The 22,443-nt window shown below is 37.3% G+C and overlaps 1 protein-coding gene across 1 annotated transcript in view; it reads right to left on the reverse strand.

Moving 5' to 3' along the window:
• The window catches only part of LOC309586750 (uncharacterized protein C8orf34 homolog), a gene marked incomplete at both ends in the record, with an annotated part of 200,211 nt that overhangs the window by 154,827 nt on the left and 22,941 nt on the right, over positions 1–22,443 (reverse strand). Inside the window, 3 exons of the mRNA XM_082304141.1 lie at positions 2,875–3,003; positions 11,755–11,886; positions 12,874–13,021. Coding sequence (XP_082160267.1) covers positions 2,875–3,003; positions 11,755–11,886; positions 12,874–13,021 — 409 coding nt within the window. The remainder of the gene's footprint in view (positions 1–2,874; positions 3,004–11,754; positions 11,887–12,873; positions 13,022–22,443) is intronic.

Here is a 22,443-nt window from a genome sequence, read left to right on the forward strand (position 1 = left end):
ATTGAAACCCTGTAAGATATTTTCTATGTGCAATCTGTATTCTACCTTTGGGAGAAGAGTAAAACCACATTTATTTTCAAAATTATACTTTTTCTTTTATTCCAAACTTTTCACATTTTTCATCTTGAATTTTTATATCATCCTAACACATAAGAAATCACAGCACACAATAGATTTACTTCCTGAAATGATCTGAAAATCAGGAGTACAAAAAACTGGAAACAAGGACATACAGCTTAGGATTAATCTGATGCAAGTGTTTAAATGATACAACCAAAAAGGCTAAAGTGCAAAATGAGTAACAACTATCAAAGAACAAAAAAAGCCACAAGAAAAGATACTATAAATACACTAGGAAAGGAGGACAAAGTAAAATACAGAACTATTACATCAAAGAGAAGGAAAGCAAATAACAGATGATACAAAGAAATCCCAGTGTTCAACACTTTCACTGCTTCAGTCTTTACAAAAAAATTAATTGTGGCCAGATGCTTAACACTAGTGACTTTAAGAGGAAAAACTGCAAGCCAGATGATGGAAAGCTGAAAGATATTCTGATGACTTAGATACACGCAAGTTGGCAGAATCTTGTGAAATTCACTCTAGAGCACTTAACTAGCTGAAGAAACCTCTAATTCATTAGCAACTGTCTTTCAGGAATGGAGAGGACAGAAAAGGGAAAATACCATATCTTTCTTCGGAAAAGGAAAAGGGAAGATGTGGGGAAGTACTAACCAGCAAGCCTAAATCTGACAGCAGCAAGAATATTTGACAAAATTGTTAAATAAAAAAATTATCAACATCTAATGGATAGGAAAGGTGATAAGAATCAGCTGACATGAATTTATCAAGAATAAATCAGTCTAATTGCTTTCTCAACTGGGAAACTTGCCTAGTGGATAAGAGTAGGAAGTAGATGTAAAATACTTCAGCTATAATAAGACTTCGTTTACTGTCCTAGATGATACTCCATTGAACAAATTAGAGAATTACATTCTAGGTGAAATCACTGCAAGGTAGATGAACATCTGGTGGGAAAACATGCACTTACTGAGTAGCTTTCAAGGGCTGGTTGTCAGATCTGAAATGGAATCATGAAGAGGTCTGACAATATTTCCGTTAATGATCTGGATGAAGAAATAGAGAGCACATTCATGAAAGTGAACTTAGTATCAGCCTGCAAATGATTTAAAGCACTCTCGGGGACAGGATTAGAATTCCATATTATCTTGGTAAATCATCAGAAAACATCAAGTACTTGCAAGAAATAGTGAAGAATGTTTCATTTGTGAAATAACTCCATGAAAACCTGACTCCAATGCAACAGGGTACAGGACAACCAGGTACGTTCACCTCCAGTCCAAGTGTAGGACCCAGAAGAGCTGCAGTGTTTTGCATTCCAGTTAGAAAACTCTGCCACAAAGAGAGGTACAGCATGCTGCAAACTGTATTTTAGGCATAAGGAAGCCAGAGCTTAGTGGAACCTACACAATATTCAGAAGGAAATACAAAGATGTAAGGATTGAAGAGTGGATTTAGTCCTTTAGGACTGAACTCACATCTGATTGGTTTGAATCTCCAGACAGTGAATAAATAACCCTTTCTGAAAGTGAAAAAAAATTGTTTATGTATCTGTGTTAAGCCTGGTTACAATTTGCTACAGGAGAAAGGCTTGAAAATGACACTCGCACCCATCACAGTAACACAGTCAGGCAACAGTGGGGCTGCAAATCAGAGACCCTCACTGGAGGTCCTTTAGCTCCTTAGAAGCAGACAGACCCATTAACTAGAATAGTATTTGAAAAGAGCCCTGTAACTATACTACTATAATTAATATAAATATGAAAATTGCTCAGAATATAATTGTTGTGATCAACCTAAAACATTTGGGAGAGAGGGAATTTGGGCAAACTAGTTTTGGGTATTTGACACAATTTGGAAAAATGTTGAATCTCAAAATGCTCCACAAAACAGATCTTCCATTCTTCATTCAGCTCTGTTTCTGACCTCACCTTATGCAATTTCTCCAGTGAATCAAGAAGTGCCATGGATAAAATTTAATGAGAGGAAAAAGAAAATATTTTTCATTCAAATGTGTCCCAGACCATGCCATACTTAGTTTTCATATACTATGGCAGAGAGTATTTTTCATACTTTGATAACGGTTAGTAGTGTTTGCTCCCACCAATGTACTTCAGAATTCTCTTCTACAGGAAAGAAAAAAAAAAAAAAAAACCAACAACAACTATTCCTCATCATATCCAGTAATTCTCAGAGCTACTCCTTACATGAGCATGCTATTTTTAAACACTGCTGCTGTTTGACCATGTCTTTTAAGGGATAATACTTGGGTTTTCTTACAAAATAACTGGCTAATATGTTTTTGAGTATTTATTTGAGATGCTTTAAAATATTTATTCGAATCGCTTTTGAAAACTGGAAGGAATTAATTGGGGTCAAGGATACAAAATCATTTTTCAATGACAGGTCTGATCTCCATCGATGAGGTTAAGGTTTCACAAAGGTTAATCCAATCTAACTGCTGCCACCCAAAGGAGCAGTCTCACTGCCGCATGTTCCCACAATTTCCCTTAAACCAGCCTCTTGTGTTGATTTCTTTACGAGCTGTTTCAGTTCACTAAACTGGCAGAAAACTAATGTAACAAAAAAGGAGGTGCAGGGGAAGTAGTTTCAGTCAACAGGAGAGCTGCTAAATTATTGCAGACACTCTGTAAACCTCATCAACAGGAATGTAACTGCTGGTGTCAATGAACTTGGTCTTCATTGAATAGAAGACCACCTTCTTGATATATATTTTCAAATTACAATTCAGGCTGCATGGTTACATTAAAAAACTAAAATCAATCAACTTACTGCGAGACAGATTCTCAAGGGCTTTTCCAAGTTTTTTGCTCTCTTGAAGAATATGATTTAGTTCATCAAAATCATGGTTCTCCGGTTTTGTCCTCCAATCCCATTTAGGATGCTCTATTGACCTTGGCACTAAATATACACAGATATATAGATGAAGTTTAGATTTGGTAGTTCAGACTCCTACAGTAGAAAAAAAGCTGCACAGTGAGTTTACAAGCTCAAGTTCCTTGAGTGGAAATTACTTAACTATCCTCCTATTTTAACAGCTGGAAATATTTTCTTTGGTCAATGTGAAAAATGAAAACATCTATGAGCAAATGCATATTTGGGATGATTCTTGTGACTGAATTAATTGGTAAACAGGAATAATTAATATTAACAATTAAAAATAATAAAAATAATGCAATAACAGAAATATGTAATAAAAATATTGCATATGAAGGTACTTCACTTACATCAAAACAGAATTGTGTGTCCTAGGGGCCAATAAGGAAAAATGTCAAAATGAAAATGAGTAACTGTTACTTTTGGCTTTGCTAGTCATTTTATCAAAAAGAAAAAAGAAATATTTTAGATAAAGCTTTTAAAACAACATGTATATACATTTAAAAAAAAAATCATAAAGTGTAGATAACACAGTTCATAAAAACAGTGAAACAAAATATGTCCCTATTGTTCATGCTGTACAGCCTATAGTCTTTATTCTGGTACTTAAACAAACCCGATCTTAGGGAAGCACAGTCCTGAGTTTACAGCCTCCTACTCATTATCGATTACCAAAATCTTCAATTTAATTTTAAAATAACAGTTTCTCAACTGCTGAGCTAACTTTACCTACAATGGCAGGGAAGAAGAGAAGGAGTTTCTGAGATATGTAGGACCCACAATGAACAGAGCTGCATTGACCAATGTGAACATTTTGAACAATTTGTAGAAATGAAAACAAAAATGATGCTGTCTTTGGAACTGCAGTTTAACGTGTTCTTTTTGCCAGTGTTCTGAACGAAGCTATCTGCTGCCTTCGCCACCAAATGCAATTGTTGGGTTGTCTCCAAACACTGCATTACCATGCTGAGAACTGCACGTGCTGGTGTGGAGATGATGATGCCTAGTCCACGTTCCCAACAGAAAGGACCAGTTGCATCTATCAATGGTTGCTAACTACTCATTTAAAAAGAACTTCAAAAACAAAGCCTAAAATGTCCAATATATCCTGGCCAGCTCTGAAGTTTATATTTACTATTTTGACAGCCGTCAACTAATTTATGCTTACAAACTTCATTTTCATTACGTGCTAAGAAGGAAACTTGCAGACTCCTACAGATCGTGCAAAAAAAAGTGGTATCTTATGATCATTTGGAATTTCAGAGTACTTTTATGATGGTATGGGGAAATTATGCTCAGGCTTCGAGTTCTGGTAGCTATTACAAAATGTGTTAAATAACTGTTGCTATGGAAATTTGCCTTACTGGTGACTGCCCTCTGTGTGAATATAGAATCTGCTCCACTTTGGATCAACTCCACAAGGGAAAGTTGAAGTTAAGTCAATAGCCATCTTTTCCAGATAAAGAAATGGGACAACGTTATGTTTAAGTCCTTCTGTCACAAAGGACTTGATTCCATCTCCCGTAGACATAAACCAAGCCACCTTCAAACTGGACATCTATACAGAGTCTGACAACCCAGAGTACGTTCTGATCTGTAACACCCACTCAGGAACCTGTGTAAATATTAGGGAAGTCAATACATTAGACTGCAACTACAGACATTCTCAAAGACAGAAGACAAAGGAGACATTAAAAAGGACCTACAGAGATAAGAGTAGGAGGAAAGAGACACAAGGAGCCTCAATAAGGAGAAGGGAAAAGAGGGGCAAGTTGGAGTGTCAGAGTCCAGTTCTGCTTTGTGTTCAAAAAAGACAAGTCATGTATTTCCTTCTGAAGACAACGGAAATAAAGAGTTACGGTGGTTCCTAGTGAACAGATACAGGCCTTAAGATACTAGGCTAAGACTAGCCTCTACTCAGATGGACAGCTTATAATTTTTGTTGATACTTTTAAATGCCAATCATTTAATTTATAATTCCCTGGTTTAGGAATGACTATGCTCATTAAAAGTTATCTAAATTTTTGGGTGACCAAAAATTACCTCCATTCCTAGACCCTAGCATAATTAAATTAAATTAAATAGCACAACTTCAGTATTTCTCCTCCTTTTTCTTATTTACAGGAAACAAAATGTTCCATCTAGTATTTTTTCTAAACTTTTACTAACTGTGAATATAAATATTTAGTAAACTAGAAAAGAAATTCTATAATGAGGTCTCTCTATTTTTGCTCACCTTTGTTTTATATTGAGATTACATGCTCCTTTACTGCCTGCTTTTTCAGCCATCTCATCTTCTCCTTTCAGTGTACCAACACTATATTCTACAGCATCACTCACCCTAGCCTACTAGCAGTTTGACAGACTTTTCTTTCCATGTTTATACTGAACTTACCACACTACAAAAATCTCACAGTACCACCAAAATACAAACAGACAATAATTTAATATAGTAAAACCATGTACAAAGATGACCAAACCTTAGAGCTTCCAGGTTGCAGAAAATTTCAACAAGATGGAATTTGATATCACGTCAATTTGAAACAAGCCACATTTTTCAAAATACCAAAGGACAGCATTTTTGAGAAAGCATACGATTTTGAAATAACATTTGTCCTGGGACAGAAGCTGACTGAAACAAACAAGTTCTACTCAACATCTGTGGAGTTTCCAGGATCAGCAGCTGCCAAGTATATGGACCAACTTGCATCAGGAAAAGGAGAGTATCAAGATTCTATCCTTGGGATAAAGCAGGGAAACTTTCTCAAGAGACAACGGTCTGGTGCCTAGTTTCAGCGAAATGTCCCACAAACACAGGAAGCTTGGACTGCATCTCACTAGACGGACGGTGGGAAACCAGTCAAAAACATTGTGGAAATCTGCTCTGCATGCTGGTGTACTACAGTCTGTGTTTCAGTGAACCATTTTGTACTTCAGTGAAAATGTATCAAAAGAGATATGCTGTCATGGACCATTTCTGAGTTTCAATAGAATTTGTTTCAACAATGAGTTTGGCTCGTTCTGTTGAACCAAAATTGAGGGGGAAGTTAAGCAGAACTAGAACTGACTGAAATGTTTATTACTTCCAGAGAAGACATAGTTCTTCTTACTTACCTACTCTTCCCACTAATCAATGGAAACTAAAATTAAAATCTACTTCATTGCATCATGTAGCATGTGTCTCTCCTTTCAGGGTTCATTTTCTGCTTGCTTATGAATGTTTTTAAAATATAAACTTGTATCTTCCCAACTATAGGATCAACAAGCACTGGTCATTTTCAAATGGATGACTTTGTGTGAAGCCTGCAGAATTGTATAAAGACCATATGACGCTTCCCTGAGGTCTTTTGAAATACATTATCTTCTGTATGTATGAAGTCCATCATATAACATTTCCATGCATATGTCACTACACACTTAGTAAAATCCTTTCATAATATTCTGAACTTCCGCTTTCTTTATTATACTCATTCATTCCTCAAAATCATCATATCAGTAATTTTAAATCCCTCATCACATTACCTGCCTCAATCTCATCTCTGTTATTTGAGAGATTTATGTAACACTTTCTCTTGAAATTATTTGCTACAATTGAGAAGCTTGATTACATCTACATCATAGCATCTGTATAGAAATATTTACATTTTCCCTTTATGGAGCTGAGATTTCCCCATCTCATCTTAGAAGACTGCAAAGGCATGCTTTCCAGTATTTCTGATTTTCTGGTGGTGTGCCCCCCAACAAATGCACATCGGATTAATTCACAGATGTGTTATGAATTCTGTCATAAATCAGCAGACCTTTATTTTCTACTGGATGATGGTACAAGATCAGTACTGTTTTTATCTACATATACGTGTCTTTTCAAGATATGATTTGCAGACAGAATCAGACCAATTGCTCATTAAATCCTACATTTCATTAATACATTGTATGACCATCTTACATCTCAAAGAACAAAAATATGTGTTATTATTGAGCATAAAATTACTCATGTATTTAAATCTCGCAATAGCTTTCAGGTTAGAGTTCTTTGATAATACAGCCAAACTGCTTTACACAGTACCTGGATATTGAAAGGCTAAGAGAACGATGGCCTACAGTCCTAGTCTGACCAAGGGCAATTAGAAGTACACAACATTGTAATTGTAAATGGGATATGGTGAGAATGGTGAACTGAAGCAGAGTGAAAGGATGATCTGTGATCTGATTTACTATGGAGGTGGTGAAGAGATCACACTACTTTGCCTAAAAGTAGCTAGCTGGGAAGCAAGAAGTCTGTTTCACGAACTATCTAGAAACTTCCAAATTTGTTCTTCAAATACAGAATCTGATCATCTAAACATTTCATTAAATATATTCATATATACACAAACACACACACACTAGGAGCCCTAGCTTCAAGCCTCTTCCTTGCCAGACTACAGGAGCAGCTTCTGCTTAATTATGTTTTTGCATACACTAAACAAGTGGTCAGATCCCTTAGATACCAGAGTTTCTTGTTTGTGTGTTTGTTTCAGGTGTGACTGAGATCATAACAGGCAGGAGGAAGGACTGGAGGAATCTTTCCAGTAAAAAAGTTGAATGCATAAGGAAGAGCTATCTGTGCAGGAATAACACGCATGCTGCAGTCAACACCAGCTCTGCTGAAGGAAAAAAAATATTTCCCAATTAAATAAATCAATTCTCCTGATGTTTCCAAAGATTCCTATGAAATTACAATTCTCAGTTCTGAATAAACTTCCAAGTCCAGAATCATTTGAACAAAACAGTTGTAAGACAAAAGCTCTGCAACAGAACACATTACAGCTGATGGACTCCATTAAATTTTGGGTCTGTTCTGGCAGTTTTAGGGAGCTTTTTAGGTTGTTGGGTGTGGGGGTTTGTTTGTTTGTTTTAAACACAAATCTGAGAGTAAACCTTTAGGTTTCAGCAGGCCAAAACATTCAGCTTCTCAGATGAGTCCTTACTACCTCTTTGGAGAGGCTTTGGAAAAAAATGTACAATGACACCCAAAAATGCAATATGCTGTGCGTGTCTAGACAGAGTAATAAATGGCTTCTGAACATGCTTGCTTTCTGCTGATCTGAGTGGCTGAAAGGGCGTACAGTACCCACTGCCTTTGGCATAAAGCCAGCAAAAAAAAATGTCAGTATTAATTTGGTTGTTGGCAGAAAATAAGAGAAGCAGGATATGACAAAAAGGCACATGGCCGAAACCAGCCTTTGTGATAGCAATTAAAAAAATGTAGTTCAAACACACAAGGTATTTTCAAAAAGTTGCAGAGACAAATGTTTGCAGGGGTGAGTAAGGCACGAAAATAACAGGAGGAATCAAGGTTTAAAACAGTGGTATGGACAAAAAAATAGGAAAGGATGTAAACAGAAAAGCATGGAATCAGAGGATAACTAGGCTGGAAAGGACCTCTGAAAGAAAGTCTTCTAGTCCAACCTGTTGCTCAAAACTAGTCCAATGAGGGTAGGTTGCTCAGACTATCCAGTTGAGTTTTGAGTATCTCCCAGGATGGAGATTCTACAGCCTCTCTGGACAACCTATTCCAGTGTTTGACCACCCTGTCAGTATAATTTTTGTTGCCTCTTGTTCTTTCACTACGCACCTTCAATAAGAATCTGGCTATGTCTTCTCTACCACCCTTCAGTGTAATAGTTGATGGTAACAACGAAATCTCCCCTTAGCTTTCATTTCTTCAGGATGAGCAAACTGATTTCCTTCAGCTTTTCCTTGTCCATCATGTGCTCTAGTCCTCTCATCATCTTGGTGGACCTCCACTGGCCTTGCTCCAGTACACCACTGTCTATCATGACATACTCCAGATGCCATGTCAATAGTGTGAAATAAACGCTGCTGGCTATACTCTTGCTAATGCAGCCTAGTATGCAGCTCACCTGCAGTGCCGCAAGAGCACGCAGCCACAGCTGGTTCATATTCAAGTTCCTGTCCATCAGCACCCCAGGTCTTTTTCTGCAAAGCCAATTTCTAGCCATTCAGATCCCAGTTTATAATATTGCTCAGGGTTATTCCATCCAAGATGCAGGATTTTACATTTGCCAGTTGAACTTCATGAGGCTCCTCTCTCAGCCCATTCCTCAGTCCTGTTGAGGTCACTCTGAATAGCAGCCCTGCTACCCAGCATACCAACCACTTCCCACAATTTGGTCTCACCCGCAAACCTGCTAAGAGAACATTCTACCTCATCATCCAGGACATTAAGAAAGACTTTTAAATGGTATTGGTCTCAGTACCAGTCCCTTAAGCATGCCACTAGTGATAGGCTTTCCAACTGGACTTTGTATTGCCAGTCACAACCCCTTGAACCCAACCGTTGGGCCAACTTTCCACACATCTTGTTGTCCAGTTGTCTGATCCATATCTCATCAATTGAGTTATAAGGATACTATGGGAGACTGACAAAGGTTTTGCTAAAGTCAAGTTATTAAACATCCACTGCTCTTTCTTTGATTGCAGGACCAGTTATTTCATCTAAGGGAGCAATCAGGTTGATCTGATCAGGCTTGTCTGATCTCATAAATCCATGCTTGCTGTCCCCAATCACATTTTCCTCCTTCTTGTGGCTGGGAACACCTTCCAGGAAAATTTGCTCAATACCCTTCCCAGAGAGTGAGGTTAGGCTGATCAGCTTGTAGTCCCCAAAGCCTCCTTACTGCCCTTCCTCAAAATAGATGTGATGTTTGCCTTTTTCTAGTCATCAGGAACCTCCCACAATCATCATGACCTTTCAGTGATGATAGAATGGCTTTGTAATGATATTAGTCTCCTCCCTCAGCATGCTCAGAATGAACCCCATATAGTGCCATGTATTTATGTACGTCCAATGGCCTTAAGCACACCCTAATGCTATCTTCCTCTGTTGTGGGTAAAGCTGCATTCCCACAAACTCTGCTGCTAGACTTATGGACTAGGGTAGCTTGAGAGCAAGCCTTACCAATTGAAAAGCATCATTAGATGCCCTTCAGTCCACAAGGACAGATCCTTGAGTCCAGTCTTATTATGGATGTATAACTTATTTCCTTGCTTGACATGTGACCTGGTAGTTTAGAGTGCCCATCCTCCTCTTTGTCCCTCTCCTGGGACAACCTAAGGACCAACAAGCATGAAACTTGTAGTAGGCCCACAAATGAAGGGAGTGACAGGATGTCACACCCCTACCTGGGATAAAGACTGAGAACTTGAGATCTTTAGGAGATGGCATGGAAGCTACTTGATGCATATCACAGAGTCTGAAGCGCAAGCACTGGGAGGGAGGAGAAGAACACAATATGATGACAGGAATAGCTCACAACACCCTTGGCCACTGTTTCTAACAGCGTATCTCCATAAATTGCTGTGATCCAGCAAAGACTGTTAGACTAGACTCAGATTATGAGTGACTATCACCACTTCTCTAAATATCCCTATTTAGTGAACGTGAATTAAAATCCACATGCTACTTTTGGACTGACTTAAAAATTCATGTGCCTATAGAGAGGTACAGCAGAACTGATGATCAAATTTGAGTCTTTTTGAAGCAGGGAATGTGCTTCATGAAGAAGCAACAGAGACACATGCTCCATTTCCAGAAAAAATAATCCATAAATCTTGCTAGGACAATACAGTCCTGAGAAAAGCTGTGCTGTGGGGCACAGCTACCTGTACAGCTATATTTTACTTGTTAGTTATTTATTCTCAAGCAAAAAGGTTTCATAACCATACAAGACTGTTAATTACCCAAAAGCACAGCATCTCTATTGTATAAAGCTATCATGATTTACTTTACCCATTGCTGTACTATATTTTGAACTACTGAGGCCACTGGGAGATTTTTCTTTGACTCCACTGAAGTCTAGACTTCCCCATCTTGCTTTTAGAGGAAAGACAGCAAGCCTTCTATTGTAGCATACCATATATCTCTATTCTCATCTGGTCCACCTAATCACACTCTGAGTGATTAAAAAGATTTGGCTATTACAAAAATTTCAAAAAGCTACAACAGTCAACTGAAGAAAACATAATTTTGCAATTTATTTTGGAGAACAAACCTTGTATATACACTTGTGTCTGTTTGTGTACCTATACATGGATATGTATGTATATTGTACCTGTATTTATTTGTGTAAAAAATCCATTAAAAATCAAGCTTAAGAACTAAATTTCTTCAATAGCCAGTACATAGGAAGCACTACATTTCATTAAGGTTTGCTGCCTCTGTTTTTACTACTTCTATTTTACAGGTCATCGACAATATTCTCTTCAGTCACTCTATTTCTATTCTGCCTTTTCTTTCAGTGTACATTTAGATTCCTTCAGCAACTCTCAGAGCAGTACACCTGTTCTGCTGACACTGCCTCCATATCTTGAACAGCATATTCATAATTTTGCATTGCCTGACCCATTGAAAAAAAACTATTAGGACAAATATCAACAGAACAGATTTTACACATGCAAAATGGCAATGCAAACTAAAACATCAAATCATAATCGTTATCTGAACATAAAATTGTGCATGACACCCAGATATTCTTCTGTTTTTTATCTATCTATCCATAATTCTATTCTATCTATACATGACAACCAAGGGTATTATTAAATATTCATAATTCAAGTGAAAGTAAAGCAAGACTCAAACTCTTCTAACATATATATGCAGCCATTTCAACTGCTCATAGTTTGCTTTCCATTTTAATCCTAATTCAACAGAAAAACATACTATGGGTTTTGAAGTATGCACGAATTAATAATGTAGTGAAGCTTCCTTACATGACTTGGACTCCGGTGACGGTGGAGAAATGTTGGACACGGCAAGGTCACTCTTTGACTTTTTAGGCTTTTTTGCATTTACCTGCCAAGGTTTATCATAACTTCTAAAATCTCTCCTTGTTCCTTTATTCTCTGTTAAAAGAATCGAGTCAGGCAATTATAACATTTGTAGGGTCATTTTTCAAAGATTTAATAAACGATTAATCCAGAAAAAAACAAGACCTATCATTCCACACCAAAGTCAGCTCTTTTTGTTCTCCTGTTTCTTATTTATGCTAAATTTCATGTCTTCCATTTTCTAAGCATCAAAATTTAGAAATTCATTAATATGATTTTCATTAAAAACGTAACATCTTACTTTTTATTATGAAAAAGTCCTTAACCTCCTTGGTTTGGCAGTTTGACTGCCTACGCTTAAAACTTTACATTCGATATAAATAAAAAGTTGATTTGTCAGGCAATTAACATTTTGACTACTAGCAACTACTTGAAATCTAATATAGTCTGAAACAGATCACCAGTCAATTTTTAAAAACAAAACCAACATTCTAATAGTAGCTTGTACCAGAATATCAAAGCTAAAATTTCTACTTTAGAATCAGAGCAGGTATTATTTCAGAAATTTTTTTTACGCTTCTGAAGATCTACAATCATAAATTATTCACACTGGAGTTCATAAAGTAGTAATAGCATCTTCTCATTAAGTGTTGGAATGATGGGTTGTTAAAAATGTGTATTATTAAAGAAAATACCTCAACAGAGGCTAATCTCAGGCACAAACACACCACGGGAGGGAAAAGTAAAACAAAGCAAAGAGGCAAGGAAAACAAAGAGGACAGCAGGGGAATCCAAGGACCTTTATATACACCTTCTTTCTCATTGAGACTGGGGTTGTTTCCACCCTGTAACTCCAACCCATACTCACACGATACGTACATAGGCTGAGCTGACAGCCAACAATATATATGAAATTCAGTATCTACTGGACAAACAGGATTTATTGTGCATGCTCAAAACCAGAGTAGTACCTGTTCAGTAGGTACATGTGCCTCCAGGAAATCACGGACAAAAGTATGGGATTATACTGGAGACTAGTCCTTCCCAGCATACAGAACATACCTGATGTTTCACTCTCTGCCCAAAGGGCAGCAGAGCCAGACAACGTTCTCTGAAGCTGACTGCGGTTCCCCTGTTTGGACTGAAGATGATCAATTAGAAATGGGATTGGCTGGTCAGGTGTCTCTGTTATCAGCTTGGTCATCAACTCCTTTAGAAAATTAAAACAAAACAAAAAATTAGTTGGATATTGCACCTAAACTAATCTTGTATTTACCAAAAGTAAAGGAGCATTTATAAAGGAAAAGCCTGTTTTCAACTTTGAAGAAAACAGCTGGAAACACCCATCTCTTCAAAATACTACTACCTTCGCCCTATGAAGTGTTCACATCTGAAGTGCTCTTAGCCTACACAGTCACTTATCCACTGGAATTTACATTAAACAACCTAACCACTGCTACCTGCTCAAATTTACCCAAAACAATCTGAATAACCATTCAGAACAAGCACCTTTTCAGAGCAGCGAGTAGCTCTTCTCTGACCCATACATCCAAGTCTCTTCTCATTGGAAACTGGTGTATCAGGAAGGTTGGTGCATTTTTGATCTCACCCAGACGTGGAACAATGATCTGGTTAGAATATGCATTCATATCTGGGAACTCCAAGGTCGGATCAAACAGGCAGACATTTTCTAAAGCAAGTCCTCCAAAATATGATTGTATAGACATGAGCAAGTATTTTATTACACTGTTGCAGACACGGAGAGTAACCCAATGTCAACAGGAAACCATCTCCTATGCCATGCATTGATACTATCAAATTGCTGTTACACACCCTGGCGTTGCAGGGCTGCAGAAAGAGAAGCACTCTCCATATTGTTTCTGAGTTTCATCCTGGCTCCCTACACATAAAACATAGATTAGGAATCCAGAAATAAGCTGTGGCTCTGTGCTGGGCATGCGCCCTGAAAGGAACTCAATGACTAACGTGGGAGGTGACCCTGAAATCCACATAGTTCCACAGGAAATCTGTGGCTGCCACTGCAAAATGAAAAAGCTCCACAGAAGTAAAAAATTACAGGAATACACAACAAAATCAGGGCAAAAAAATGGCTAAATTATTAAGAGCATTTATTCTTTCTTAATCTATCCCCAAGTATAAATCTTGCCATAACTTCCACGCACTTAAGTCTATCTCCGCTTCATCTTTTCCACACATGTTCATTCAATGAATAATTTTTTAAATACTATTAGTTACTTAGTATTACCATCAGTTAGTTGTATTGGAAGAAGATACTTAAGAGGGAGTATACCAAATAACAGTAAACATGAGTAACAGCATGCAGGATTTTTTGGACACAGCAAGTTATCTTTGTCCACTCCAAGACTTTCCATTCTTTTTTATTCAAGTAGTGGTATAAACAATGAGGTAGAAGTGAAAATGAGACAGAAACAAGCTTTTCGTTTCAGAAAGAGAAATTTAACTTCAGGAAAAAAAAAAGGAGAAAACTTGCCCAATCTTATGTCTTGTGAAGATATGATCATCTGTGACATGATTTTTGAAAATTATCTACAGGGAACCAAAAAAAAAAAAAAGTCTCTTTGGTTTTGAAATGGAACTTCATCGGGAGATATTAAGCTACTTACTAATCTTAGAAATGGTAAAACTATGGAGTGTAACTTCATCTAGACTGTCTCTCACCAAGGTAGGAGAAACCCTCTGATATACATCATACACGAAAAATCCAGAAATTGGAGTAATTCATATATTGGTTGCTTGGCAACACTCTAACAGCAAACCTTTCTTTTTTCCCTGCCAAATGCAGAATTAGTGACAAGTGGAAAGATGTAATCTTGTTCTTGTAATGGACCACAATAGCAGTAGGAATTCCACTGCAGAGGATTCTGTTACCAAAGGAAAAGTGTCAATCTGTAATAGCTAACTTGTGATTTAAATCATTTCTCTGAATTACGGTTTGAAATTATTTTTCTGTCTTAGATTAATAAAAACAAGATGATGAGAACTGAGATACATGCATTGACACTATTAATTTTTTAAAGACATGCATGGGTGACAATCTATTAATAATACATTACAAAATTAATGTAGCATTAAAAAAGATAATACGGAGATGAAAAATTTTTAAATGCCTACATGTCAATGTAAGAGAAAAGCTACTTGATTGTTGCCATAACTGACTTGCTTGTCACAGAAGAAATGGTCTTTAATTAACAGAAACAGACTTAATAAAATAATTATTGGGATTATTGGATTCTTCACCTTATTCTGAGACATAGCAATAAAACTAAACAACATAATTGCACAAAGTAAAAAAAAAAAAAAAATGCTATTCCAAGGTGATGTGAAATTAGCTCTTATTCAAAAGGGCCACTTTTTTATCTACTGTTAACATATTGGTAATAAGGCCTGAGTGATATAGAGATCTGTGCTGTCCCAGAGCATAATCAGTTCTATTCTGTGATAGCAATTAGAAAAGTTAAAAGAACTATAGATACAAGCTACTTTTATCTATCTGGAATAACAAATGAGCCGTACCAATCTGTACACCTAAAGCAAAAAAGAAATAACACTGCTGGAATCCTCATAAACTGAAAATAGTATGCAGTTCCAAAAAAATACTACTTATTTGTGTAATAAGCCTCAAACTGATTTGCCTCAAGCACTTTGAGAGATGTCATTAAAAGTAAATACAGCTCTAAGCCAACACAAAGATGACTCAGATTATGAACCCTGCCGTTTAAGGAAGACGTAGCTCTTTATTATGAGTATTCCATTGCAAAAGGGAGTGAAGAAGCTCTTAGGGATTTGCTTCTCAAGATGCTCCAAGCAAGGTGGGAAAGTGGTCTCCAACTTACTACAGCAGGGTTCCTGAACTCTGCAGAATTGTCAAAGAACACCTCCACCCCAACCAGTGGTAACAATAGCCATGATAACAGCTTCAGACATACGCTCTGTGCAAATCCACATTCACATGCAGGAGGTGTTACCTCCTTCCATATCCTCCTGCCACACACACTGTCAGAGATCCCAGAAGTAGGATCACAACTCCATGATCCTCACTGCCTTTTCCCTCCCACCAAATTCTGACACTCAGTCCATCAAGGGACCTAATTCCATCCGCTCAGCCCCCAACCCATGCTCCTCAAGCTCATGCTTCCTTTGAGACCCTTGTCATCCACAGCAAATGGGCAATTACAAGGTAACATGTTACCTGCCTGTGTTTGGTTGCTTGGCTATGCCACAGGGTGGAGGGGTAGAAGGGGGAAGAGAAAAAAAACAAAACAAACCAAAAAAAAACCCTCAACAAAAAAGCAAGAACTTCACACAAACAGTAACCGTACTTAGCACTCAGGTCACTTTTTAAGTAAAAACATGTACTTCACTGAAGGTGAAAAGACATTACAGATTAGGAACGCCTATTAGGGGTATTCTCATCTCAGCACCATTCCCTAGTAAAAGACAAACTACCTTAAACTTCTGATGAAACTATCCAAAGTTTATTTGATGCTCTCATCTGTTGCTCTGATGACATCTTAATAGACAGCAGGAATAACATACTACATGGTACTCTAAATATACTCTTACAAGTTTGAAGTGCTTCAAAAAAAGATGACAAAAGTGAAGGTATTAAATAAGAAAAACTAAAGTGTACAACAAGTTACAAAAATAAAATTCCTTTTTGGTTAGCAGCAGTCTGATCTGACTCACAATGTGCTAAGTAGGCAAGGTTTCACAAGAAAAAGAAAAGGAAAAAGACCAACTAGTCTCAATGAAGCCGCCTCTGCATTAACAGCAGAATAAAAATGGCACAGGAACATTGAAACTGAGATTCATTTCTTGATGAAAAATTCAACAGATAAGTTTCAACTATGCATGAAAACAGAAATGCAAGACATTTATATGTCTCTTAAAATAATTAACTATAATTTTTGCCTTTCTAGCTCAAATTTCTATGTTTTCTACTTGTTCCCAATTTCACCTAATTCAAAGAAGATAAATAAAAAAAATTGTCTACCTTTCTAACATGTTCTTCTGTGCACAGTATGCCTTATAACAACAAATAAACAGTCATGGAGAACTGGTTCTCCATGCTGCCAGATGAACCGTTCACTACCCATAATCTCTCTTCCTATCTTCTTTCCACTGCTATGTCTTCCTTCCACTCTATGTCCTCTTGTCTTTTCTATCAGTGGGACTCCCCTCAGTCTCTCCCCTTCCAGCTGTGTAGCAAGTGAAGAAGCCTCTTCAGATGTCAATAGCCATTAATTCCCTGTGCACCCACGAGAGATACTGCAATACACAGAAAAGGGGTGAAAGTGAACTTCCACGATTACTACAAGACCAGAGCCCTAGCATGAATACATTTGTTTCTGCTGCTTCCCCACTGTATTGCCCCAAACCAGGTTCTGCCCTGACCAGAAGAAAAAATAATAGGCAAAAAGGTGATATAAACTCCAGAAAATCTGGAAGTTAACTTCTCCAAGGATTTTACCTTGCCCTGTGCAAACCAGAAATGAAAAGTTATTTCTACTTTCTTCTATCTTCATATGTTCTTACATTCACTACTTTTATTAAACTATGTAAGATAGACTGTTTTAAAAGAAACTTACAAAAGCTCATCTGTGGATATTTCACAAGAGAGAGATTCACACACACATTGATAAGGCTGCAAAAGATCTTGAAAAAAACAGGTCTAAACTAGCGACTTAATATATTAATTCTTTATAAAGAGAATAATCTTTCACTATTGTGCTATCCTGAGGTCCTCCATTAGCTATGCAATGCAGGCTCAAATTTTAATTTCCTTGTGACTGTCCATGCATTTAAGACAAATGAAACAGTCTTCACAGTCTATTAATCACAGGCCCAATTACAAGAAACCTCTAATTAGCTATGTCTAAATGTACCTATCAGGTTATTAAGTTAATTAAGAGACATTCTATCTTGCCCTGTAATTGATAACAGTAACTACACAACAATCACAGGTTTTGTTTTTAATTATATAGACTTCTACAGCATACCGCAGAGCGTGCACAGATTTTGGCTGTATTATGCTCTCATTCCATGGTTTAAATTAGATTTTTAAGGCAGGTAGAGTGAATTGCCCTCAGAAGATATCTGTCTCTCTCCTGACCAAACAAAGAGACTAGGTGGCTTAGCTTGAACTACAAGGTTTTGATGTGATTCAGTTCCAAATTAAGACAATTACGTACAGCAGTCTTCACACCGATGTCAATGGCGATCTTATCAATGCAGAAGTCAAGGAGCCTAGAGAGCTCCCAGTTGACTAGCCGGGGTATGCCTACTTAGGATAAGAAGAATGGCTCTCCAGGCTCCACTGACTGTACTGGCTACGTATCCGTTGACTACAATGGAGCTTAGACATTTAGAAGACAGGCAGACATCTAAATTTACTTTTGCTAATCACTTCATACAGGCTGTAAGTGAACAAAGATATAGAATTGAGTGAAAATCTGTGGAAGGAAAGTAAGTTTAATGAACTTCTTTGTGATTGACACTTTTTTATCTTTAGAATCCCTTTCTGATTTCTGCAGTAATAAAGCAAGGGAAAAAAAAAGTATAGTTCAATATTATTCTTACTGACTAAAATAAAAGTTTGCAATTATTAAATGAGAGCAGAAAGGTAAAAATCACTGCTTCTATCACAAAATATTATTTTCTATGGAAACGAAGGAAAAATACCAGCATCCTTCTTTCTGAAAACAGCTAGGCTTTATATCTTCTTGAGCAATTCAGAATTAAAAGAAGAAAATCACATTATAGACTATAATCAAAATGGACTTCAACATATTTTAAGCATTCATGAAATTATCACCACATCTCCCTATGAAATAAATTATTCAACACAAAGCTAATCTCCACATAAACACAATTCACATGCCTGCACCATACTAGTTGTTTCAAACTAACCAAGGTAGAAAAACAGTTGAGAGTAAACCTCTAGAGGATTAATAGTCCTATTCAGCTTGTTTGTGAAAATTGAATATTCAGACTTTTACCTGGAACTGACTAAAACATTTTCAAGCAACTCTTTCTTCATTCAAAGCCTCAACACTACTTATTCCCGCCATTTCAGCATTTACCCGTGCAGCTAAATTTAGTATCACAAAACTGCAGTACACAGCATGGCATGCACCCCATAAAGAAATTACTTTGGACGTACAACTAAAGAGAAAGTACATAGCTGATATGGTGGCCCTGATATGTGTAAACAAAATTCCCCTAAAGGTGGCACTGGTAGGGAAATCTACAATACAGGACTAGTGGCACGGCTAACATTTTCAGACCCAGACTACTACCATTCAAAGTCTCAAACTGCTTTTTTTCACACCTCAAATCAGGTTGATAACTCTCTGATACACAAAATTGCTACACTTTTGGATCATACAATGAAAATAATAAGAGGGAGCCTGAAAACAAGTGTCATTGAATAGCTAACAATCCTCCTTAAATGTTCATTTATTAAATATCTGTACCACTTCAGTAACAGAAGACCAATTTTGGGGGCTACGTTACTAACCATATGTTTAGGGAGAGTCTGGAGAGTGGAATGGAAACAACATATTCTTTCCACTACAAACCCTTTGCAAATCATATAATCAGTTCCCTGAGCTGGATGAACTAGCCCTATCTGATATAAATCCAACTCATGTATTTAACAGTTGATAAAATATGCATCATTGATCTTACTTAGTGATCCAGAAACAAAAACCTTTTGCATAGATGAGGTCTGGTGTACAATTCTGAAGTTTCACTGAGTAAGCTCATGACAGTTTATCAAACCCCATCATGCACATCATAACGTGCAATATCTACCTGAACCTCTTGCTGTATTTTCTCACTTATGTATCCTTTGAGGGCTTTTTCCCTCTTATCTTATTCTTGATATATCAAATATCATTGTCTCAAATGTATTATACCACTTCTGAGTTCACAAAGTAGCTTCAAACACCTTTGCTCTTTGGCTTTATTATTGAAAGATTTCTCCCGTTCAATCATTTCAGACAAGAATGCTGCCAAAAGGGAGGTCACTGGTACTAGGTTACTCTAAAACATTAACTGCTTCTCAGGAAAAGAACAAAAGGTTAAAGACATGCTCTCAGATATGCCAAGCATGTCAACAGTTATCACATTTTCACCCACGGTTTTCAAATCACAAAGATTTTCTATAATAGCTTACACTTCTTTCAGCAGTCCTGTATCTCTGCATAACAATCTCACGCTTGTGGAATTATGCCTACCATATCATTACCTGAACCCGGCAAGGATTTATCAAACGAGGGTAGTTCGTGTTACAGCAGAAACACTATAAGGTTTCTCTGAAGTGTAATTCAGAAATCTTCCTCAGTTTCCACCCACTCTATCAACCGGTGGAAATTCTACCCTGAAGGCAAGGCACTTCACAGTTCAACCAAAAGAAAATGAAGAAAATGAAAACTACTGGTTTTCTGAAATGTCTATAGGATTTTCATCGAAAGGAATACTCATAGAAAAAGACTAGGAAAGACTATTACAACCTGGACTGATGTACTTAAATTACAGCCATAAAACAGTACTGACGGCACATCACTGCCTTTCCTAAAACCTAACTCAACAGGCTAGAGATGGTCTTTCTCTGATCAGCTGAATTAATCTTATTCCAATTTCAAGGTCTAAGGTGAAGCCACTTGTTCCTCTGTGTTCAATGATTCATTACTGTAACTGTTAAAAAAATCGCATCATATTTCCACTTTAAACTTCACTGACTTAGCTTCTACGTACCTGGAACAAACTTCTTCTCTGAGGGAGGGTGATACTAGGAACTCAAGCAGCAGATATTTTTGTGGCTACCTCTGATGGGTTGACCCCAGCCAGCAGCTGAGCACCCACCAGCCGCTCACTCACTCCCACCCACAGCAGGACAGGGAGAGAATGGGAAGAGCAAAACCAAGGAAAGCTCATGGGTTGAGATAAAGACAGTTTAATAAGCGAAGGCATGAGGAGAGGAAAAAAAAAAAAAAAAAAACAAACAAGTGATGCCAAGGCAATCACTCACCACGTCCCACTGCCCAGCCACTCCCCAAGCAATGGCTACTTCAGAAAATTTACCCCTCGGCTTTTATTGCTGAGCATGACATTATATGGTAAGGAATATCTCTTTGCTCAGTGGGGTCAGCTGTCTCAGCTGTGTCCCCTCCCAGCCTCTTGCCCACCCCCAGCCTGCTTGCTGGTAGGCAGAGTGAGGAACAGAGAAGGCCTTGACCCTGTGCAAGCACTGCTCAGCGATAGCTAAAAGACTGGTGTGTTATCAACACTGTTTTAGTCACAAATCTGAAACACAGCACCATATGGGCTGCTATGAAGAAAATCAACTCCATCCCAGACAGATCCAGTACAGTACTACTATAGTAACGGTTATTAAGTGTTCATGATTGGTGATCAGAAAAAGAAGGCTGTACACGAAAAAAACAATTGGTATATTAGGGGACTGACTCAGCAAAGGACTTAAGCTTAGGTATTTTTATGCATGAGACGTAAATAATTATAAAGCCAGGTGCATACTTAAAATGCCTCGATGAATGCGACCACTGCTCTGTGACGGAAGAATTGCAAGCATTTCCTTCCTTCCAGGAGCCTACCAAAAAAACCATTAGATCTTTTTTTAGACTCTAACTATGCAAATATGTTTTGAAGATTGATGGAAATCCTTTCAATTCCATCCCATGGAAAACTTGGACAATACACATTTTCAAAACGTGTGCAGCAATGAACCACACTTAGCAGGTGCTTTTTTTTCTGCCCCCTCCCCCCACCGATCGCTTATCTCAGTAAAGTTAAAAAAATGTAAATACACGTTTCCGAGTTAGATCACACATTAGATATACTACTGATACATTATCAGAAGAAAAACTTATCAGAAATACATGTTGCATATTCATCACTTCTTATGCTTTTTTCTAGTTCCTATTCTCACAGTTTAGGGGAATTCAACTGATTGATTTGTCAGTGCTTAAAGAAAATTACTATTCAAGACACGATTTTATACTTTCTTTTTTTTTTTTTTTTTCAATTACAGTCACATTATAATATCTAAAAGCAAAATGCAAGAAGTATGACATTGATAAATTTGGTCTAGGAATTAAGAGTCCCAATTTTTTACTACTTAAAATCCCAGAATTCAACACAGTTACTCTTAATTTTTTTGGCAGAAGACAGAAGGACCTAAGTCTGGAGCTGGGCAACAAGAGATGATCTAGTGTAAAGCTGGTGAAAGTCCTAGTTCTACCTAAACTCATGAGCAAGGTGCACACCCATCCCACCCATTGCCTGCAACCATGTTACAACCAGCAAAGAAGAGTCCTGGCTATAGTGCAGAAGCAACATAACCTGAAACATAAAAGCATTAATTTCTTCTCTTTTTAAAAGAAGTTTATTTGCTGTAAAATTACATTGACATAAATCTGATATTACAGTCTGTGATGTATCTTAGAAGTTAGAAACGCATGTAGTCCAAGAATTTTCCCAGTAACTCAGTCAAGTTTATATCATTTACATGTAACAAAATGGCTCTTCATATACATGAAATATTGACAAGAAAAATTAACAATCTAC

Source organism: Platalea leucorodia (genome assembly GCF_965183815.1).
Source record: "Platalea leucorodia genome assembly, chromosome: 1".
In the NCBI taxonomy this organism is placed as follows: Eukaryota; Metazoa; Chordata; class Aves; order Pelecaniformes; family Threskiornithidae; genus Platalea; species Platalea leucorodia.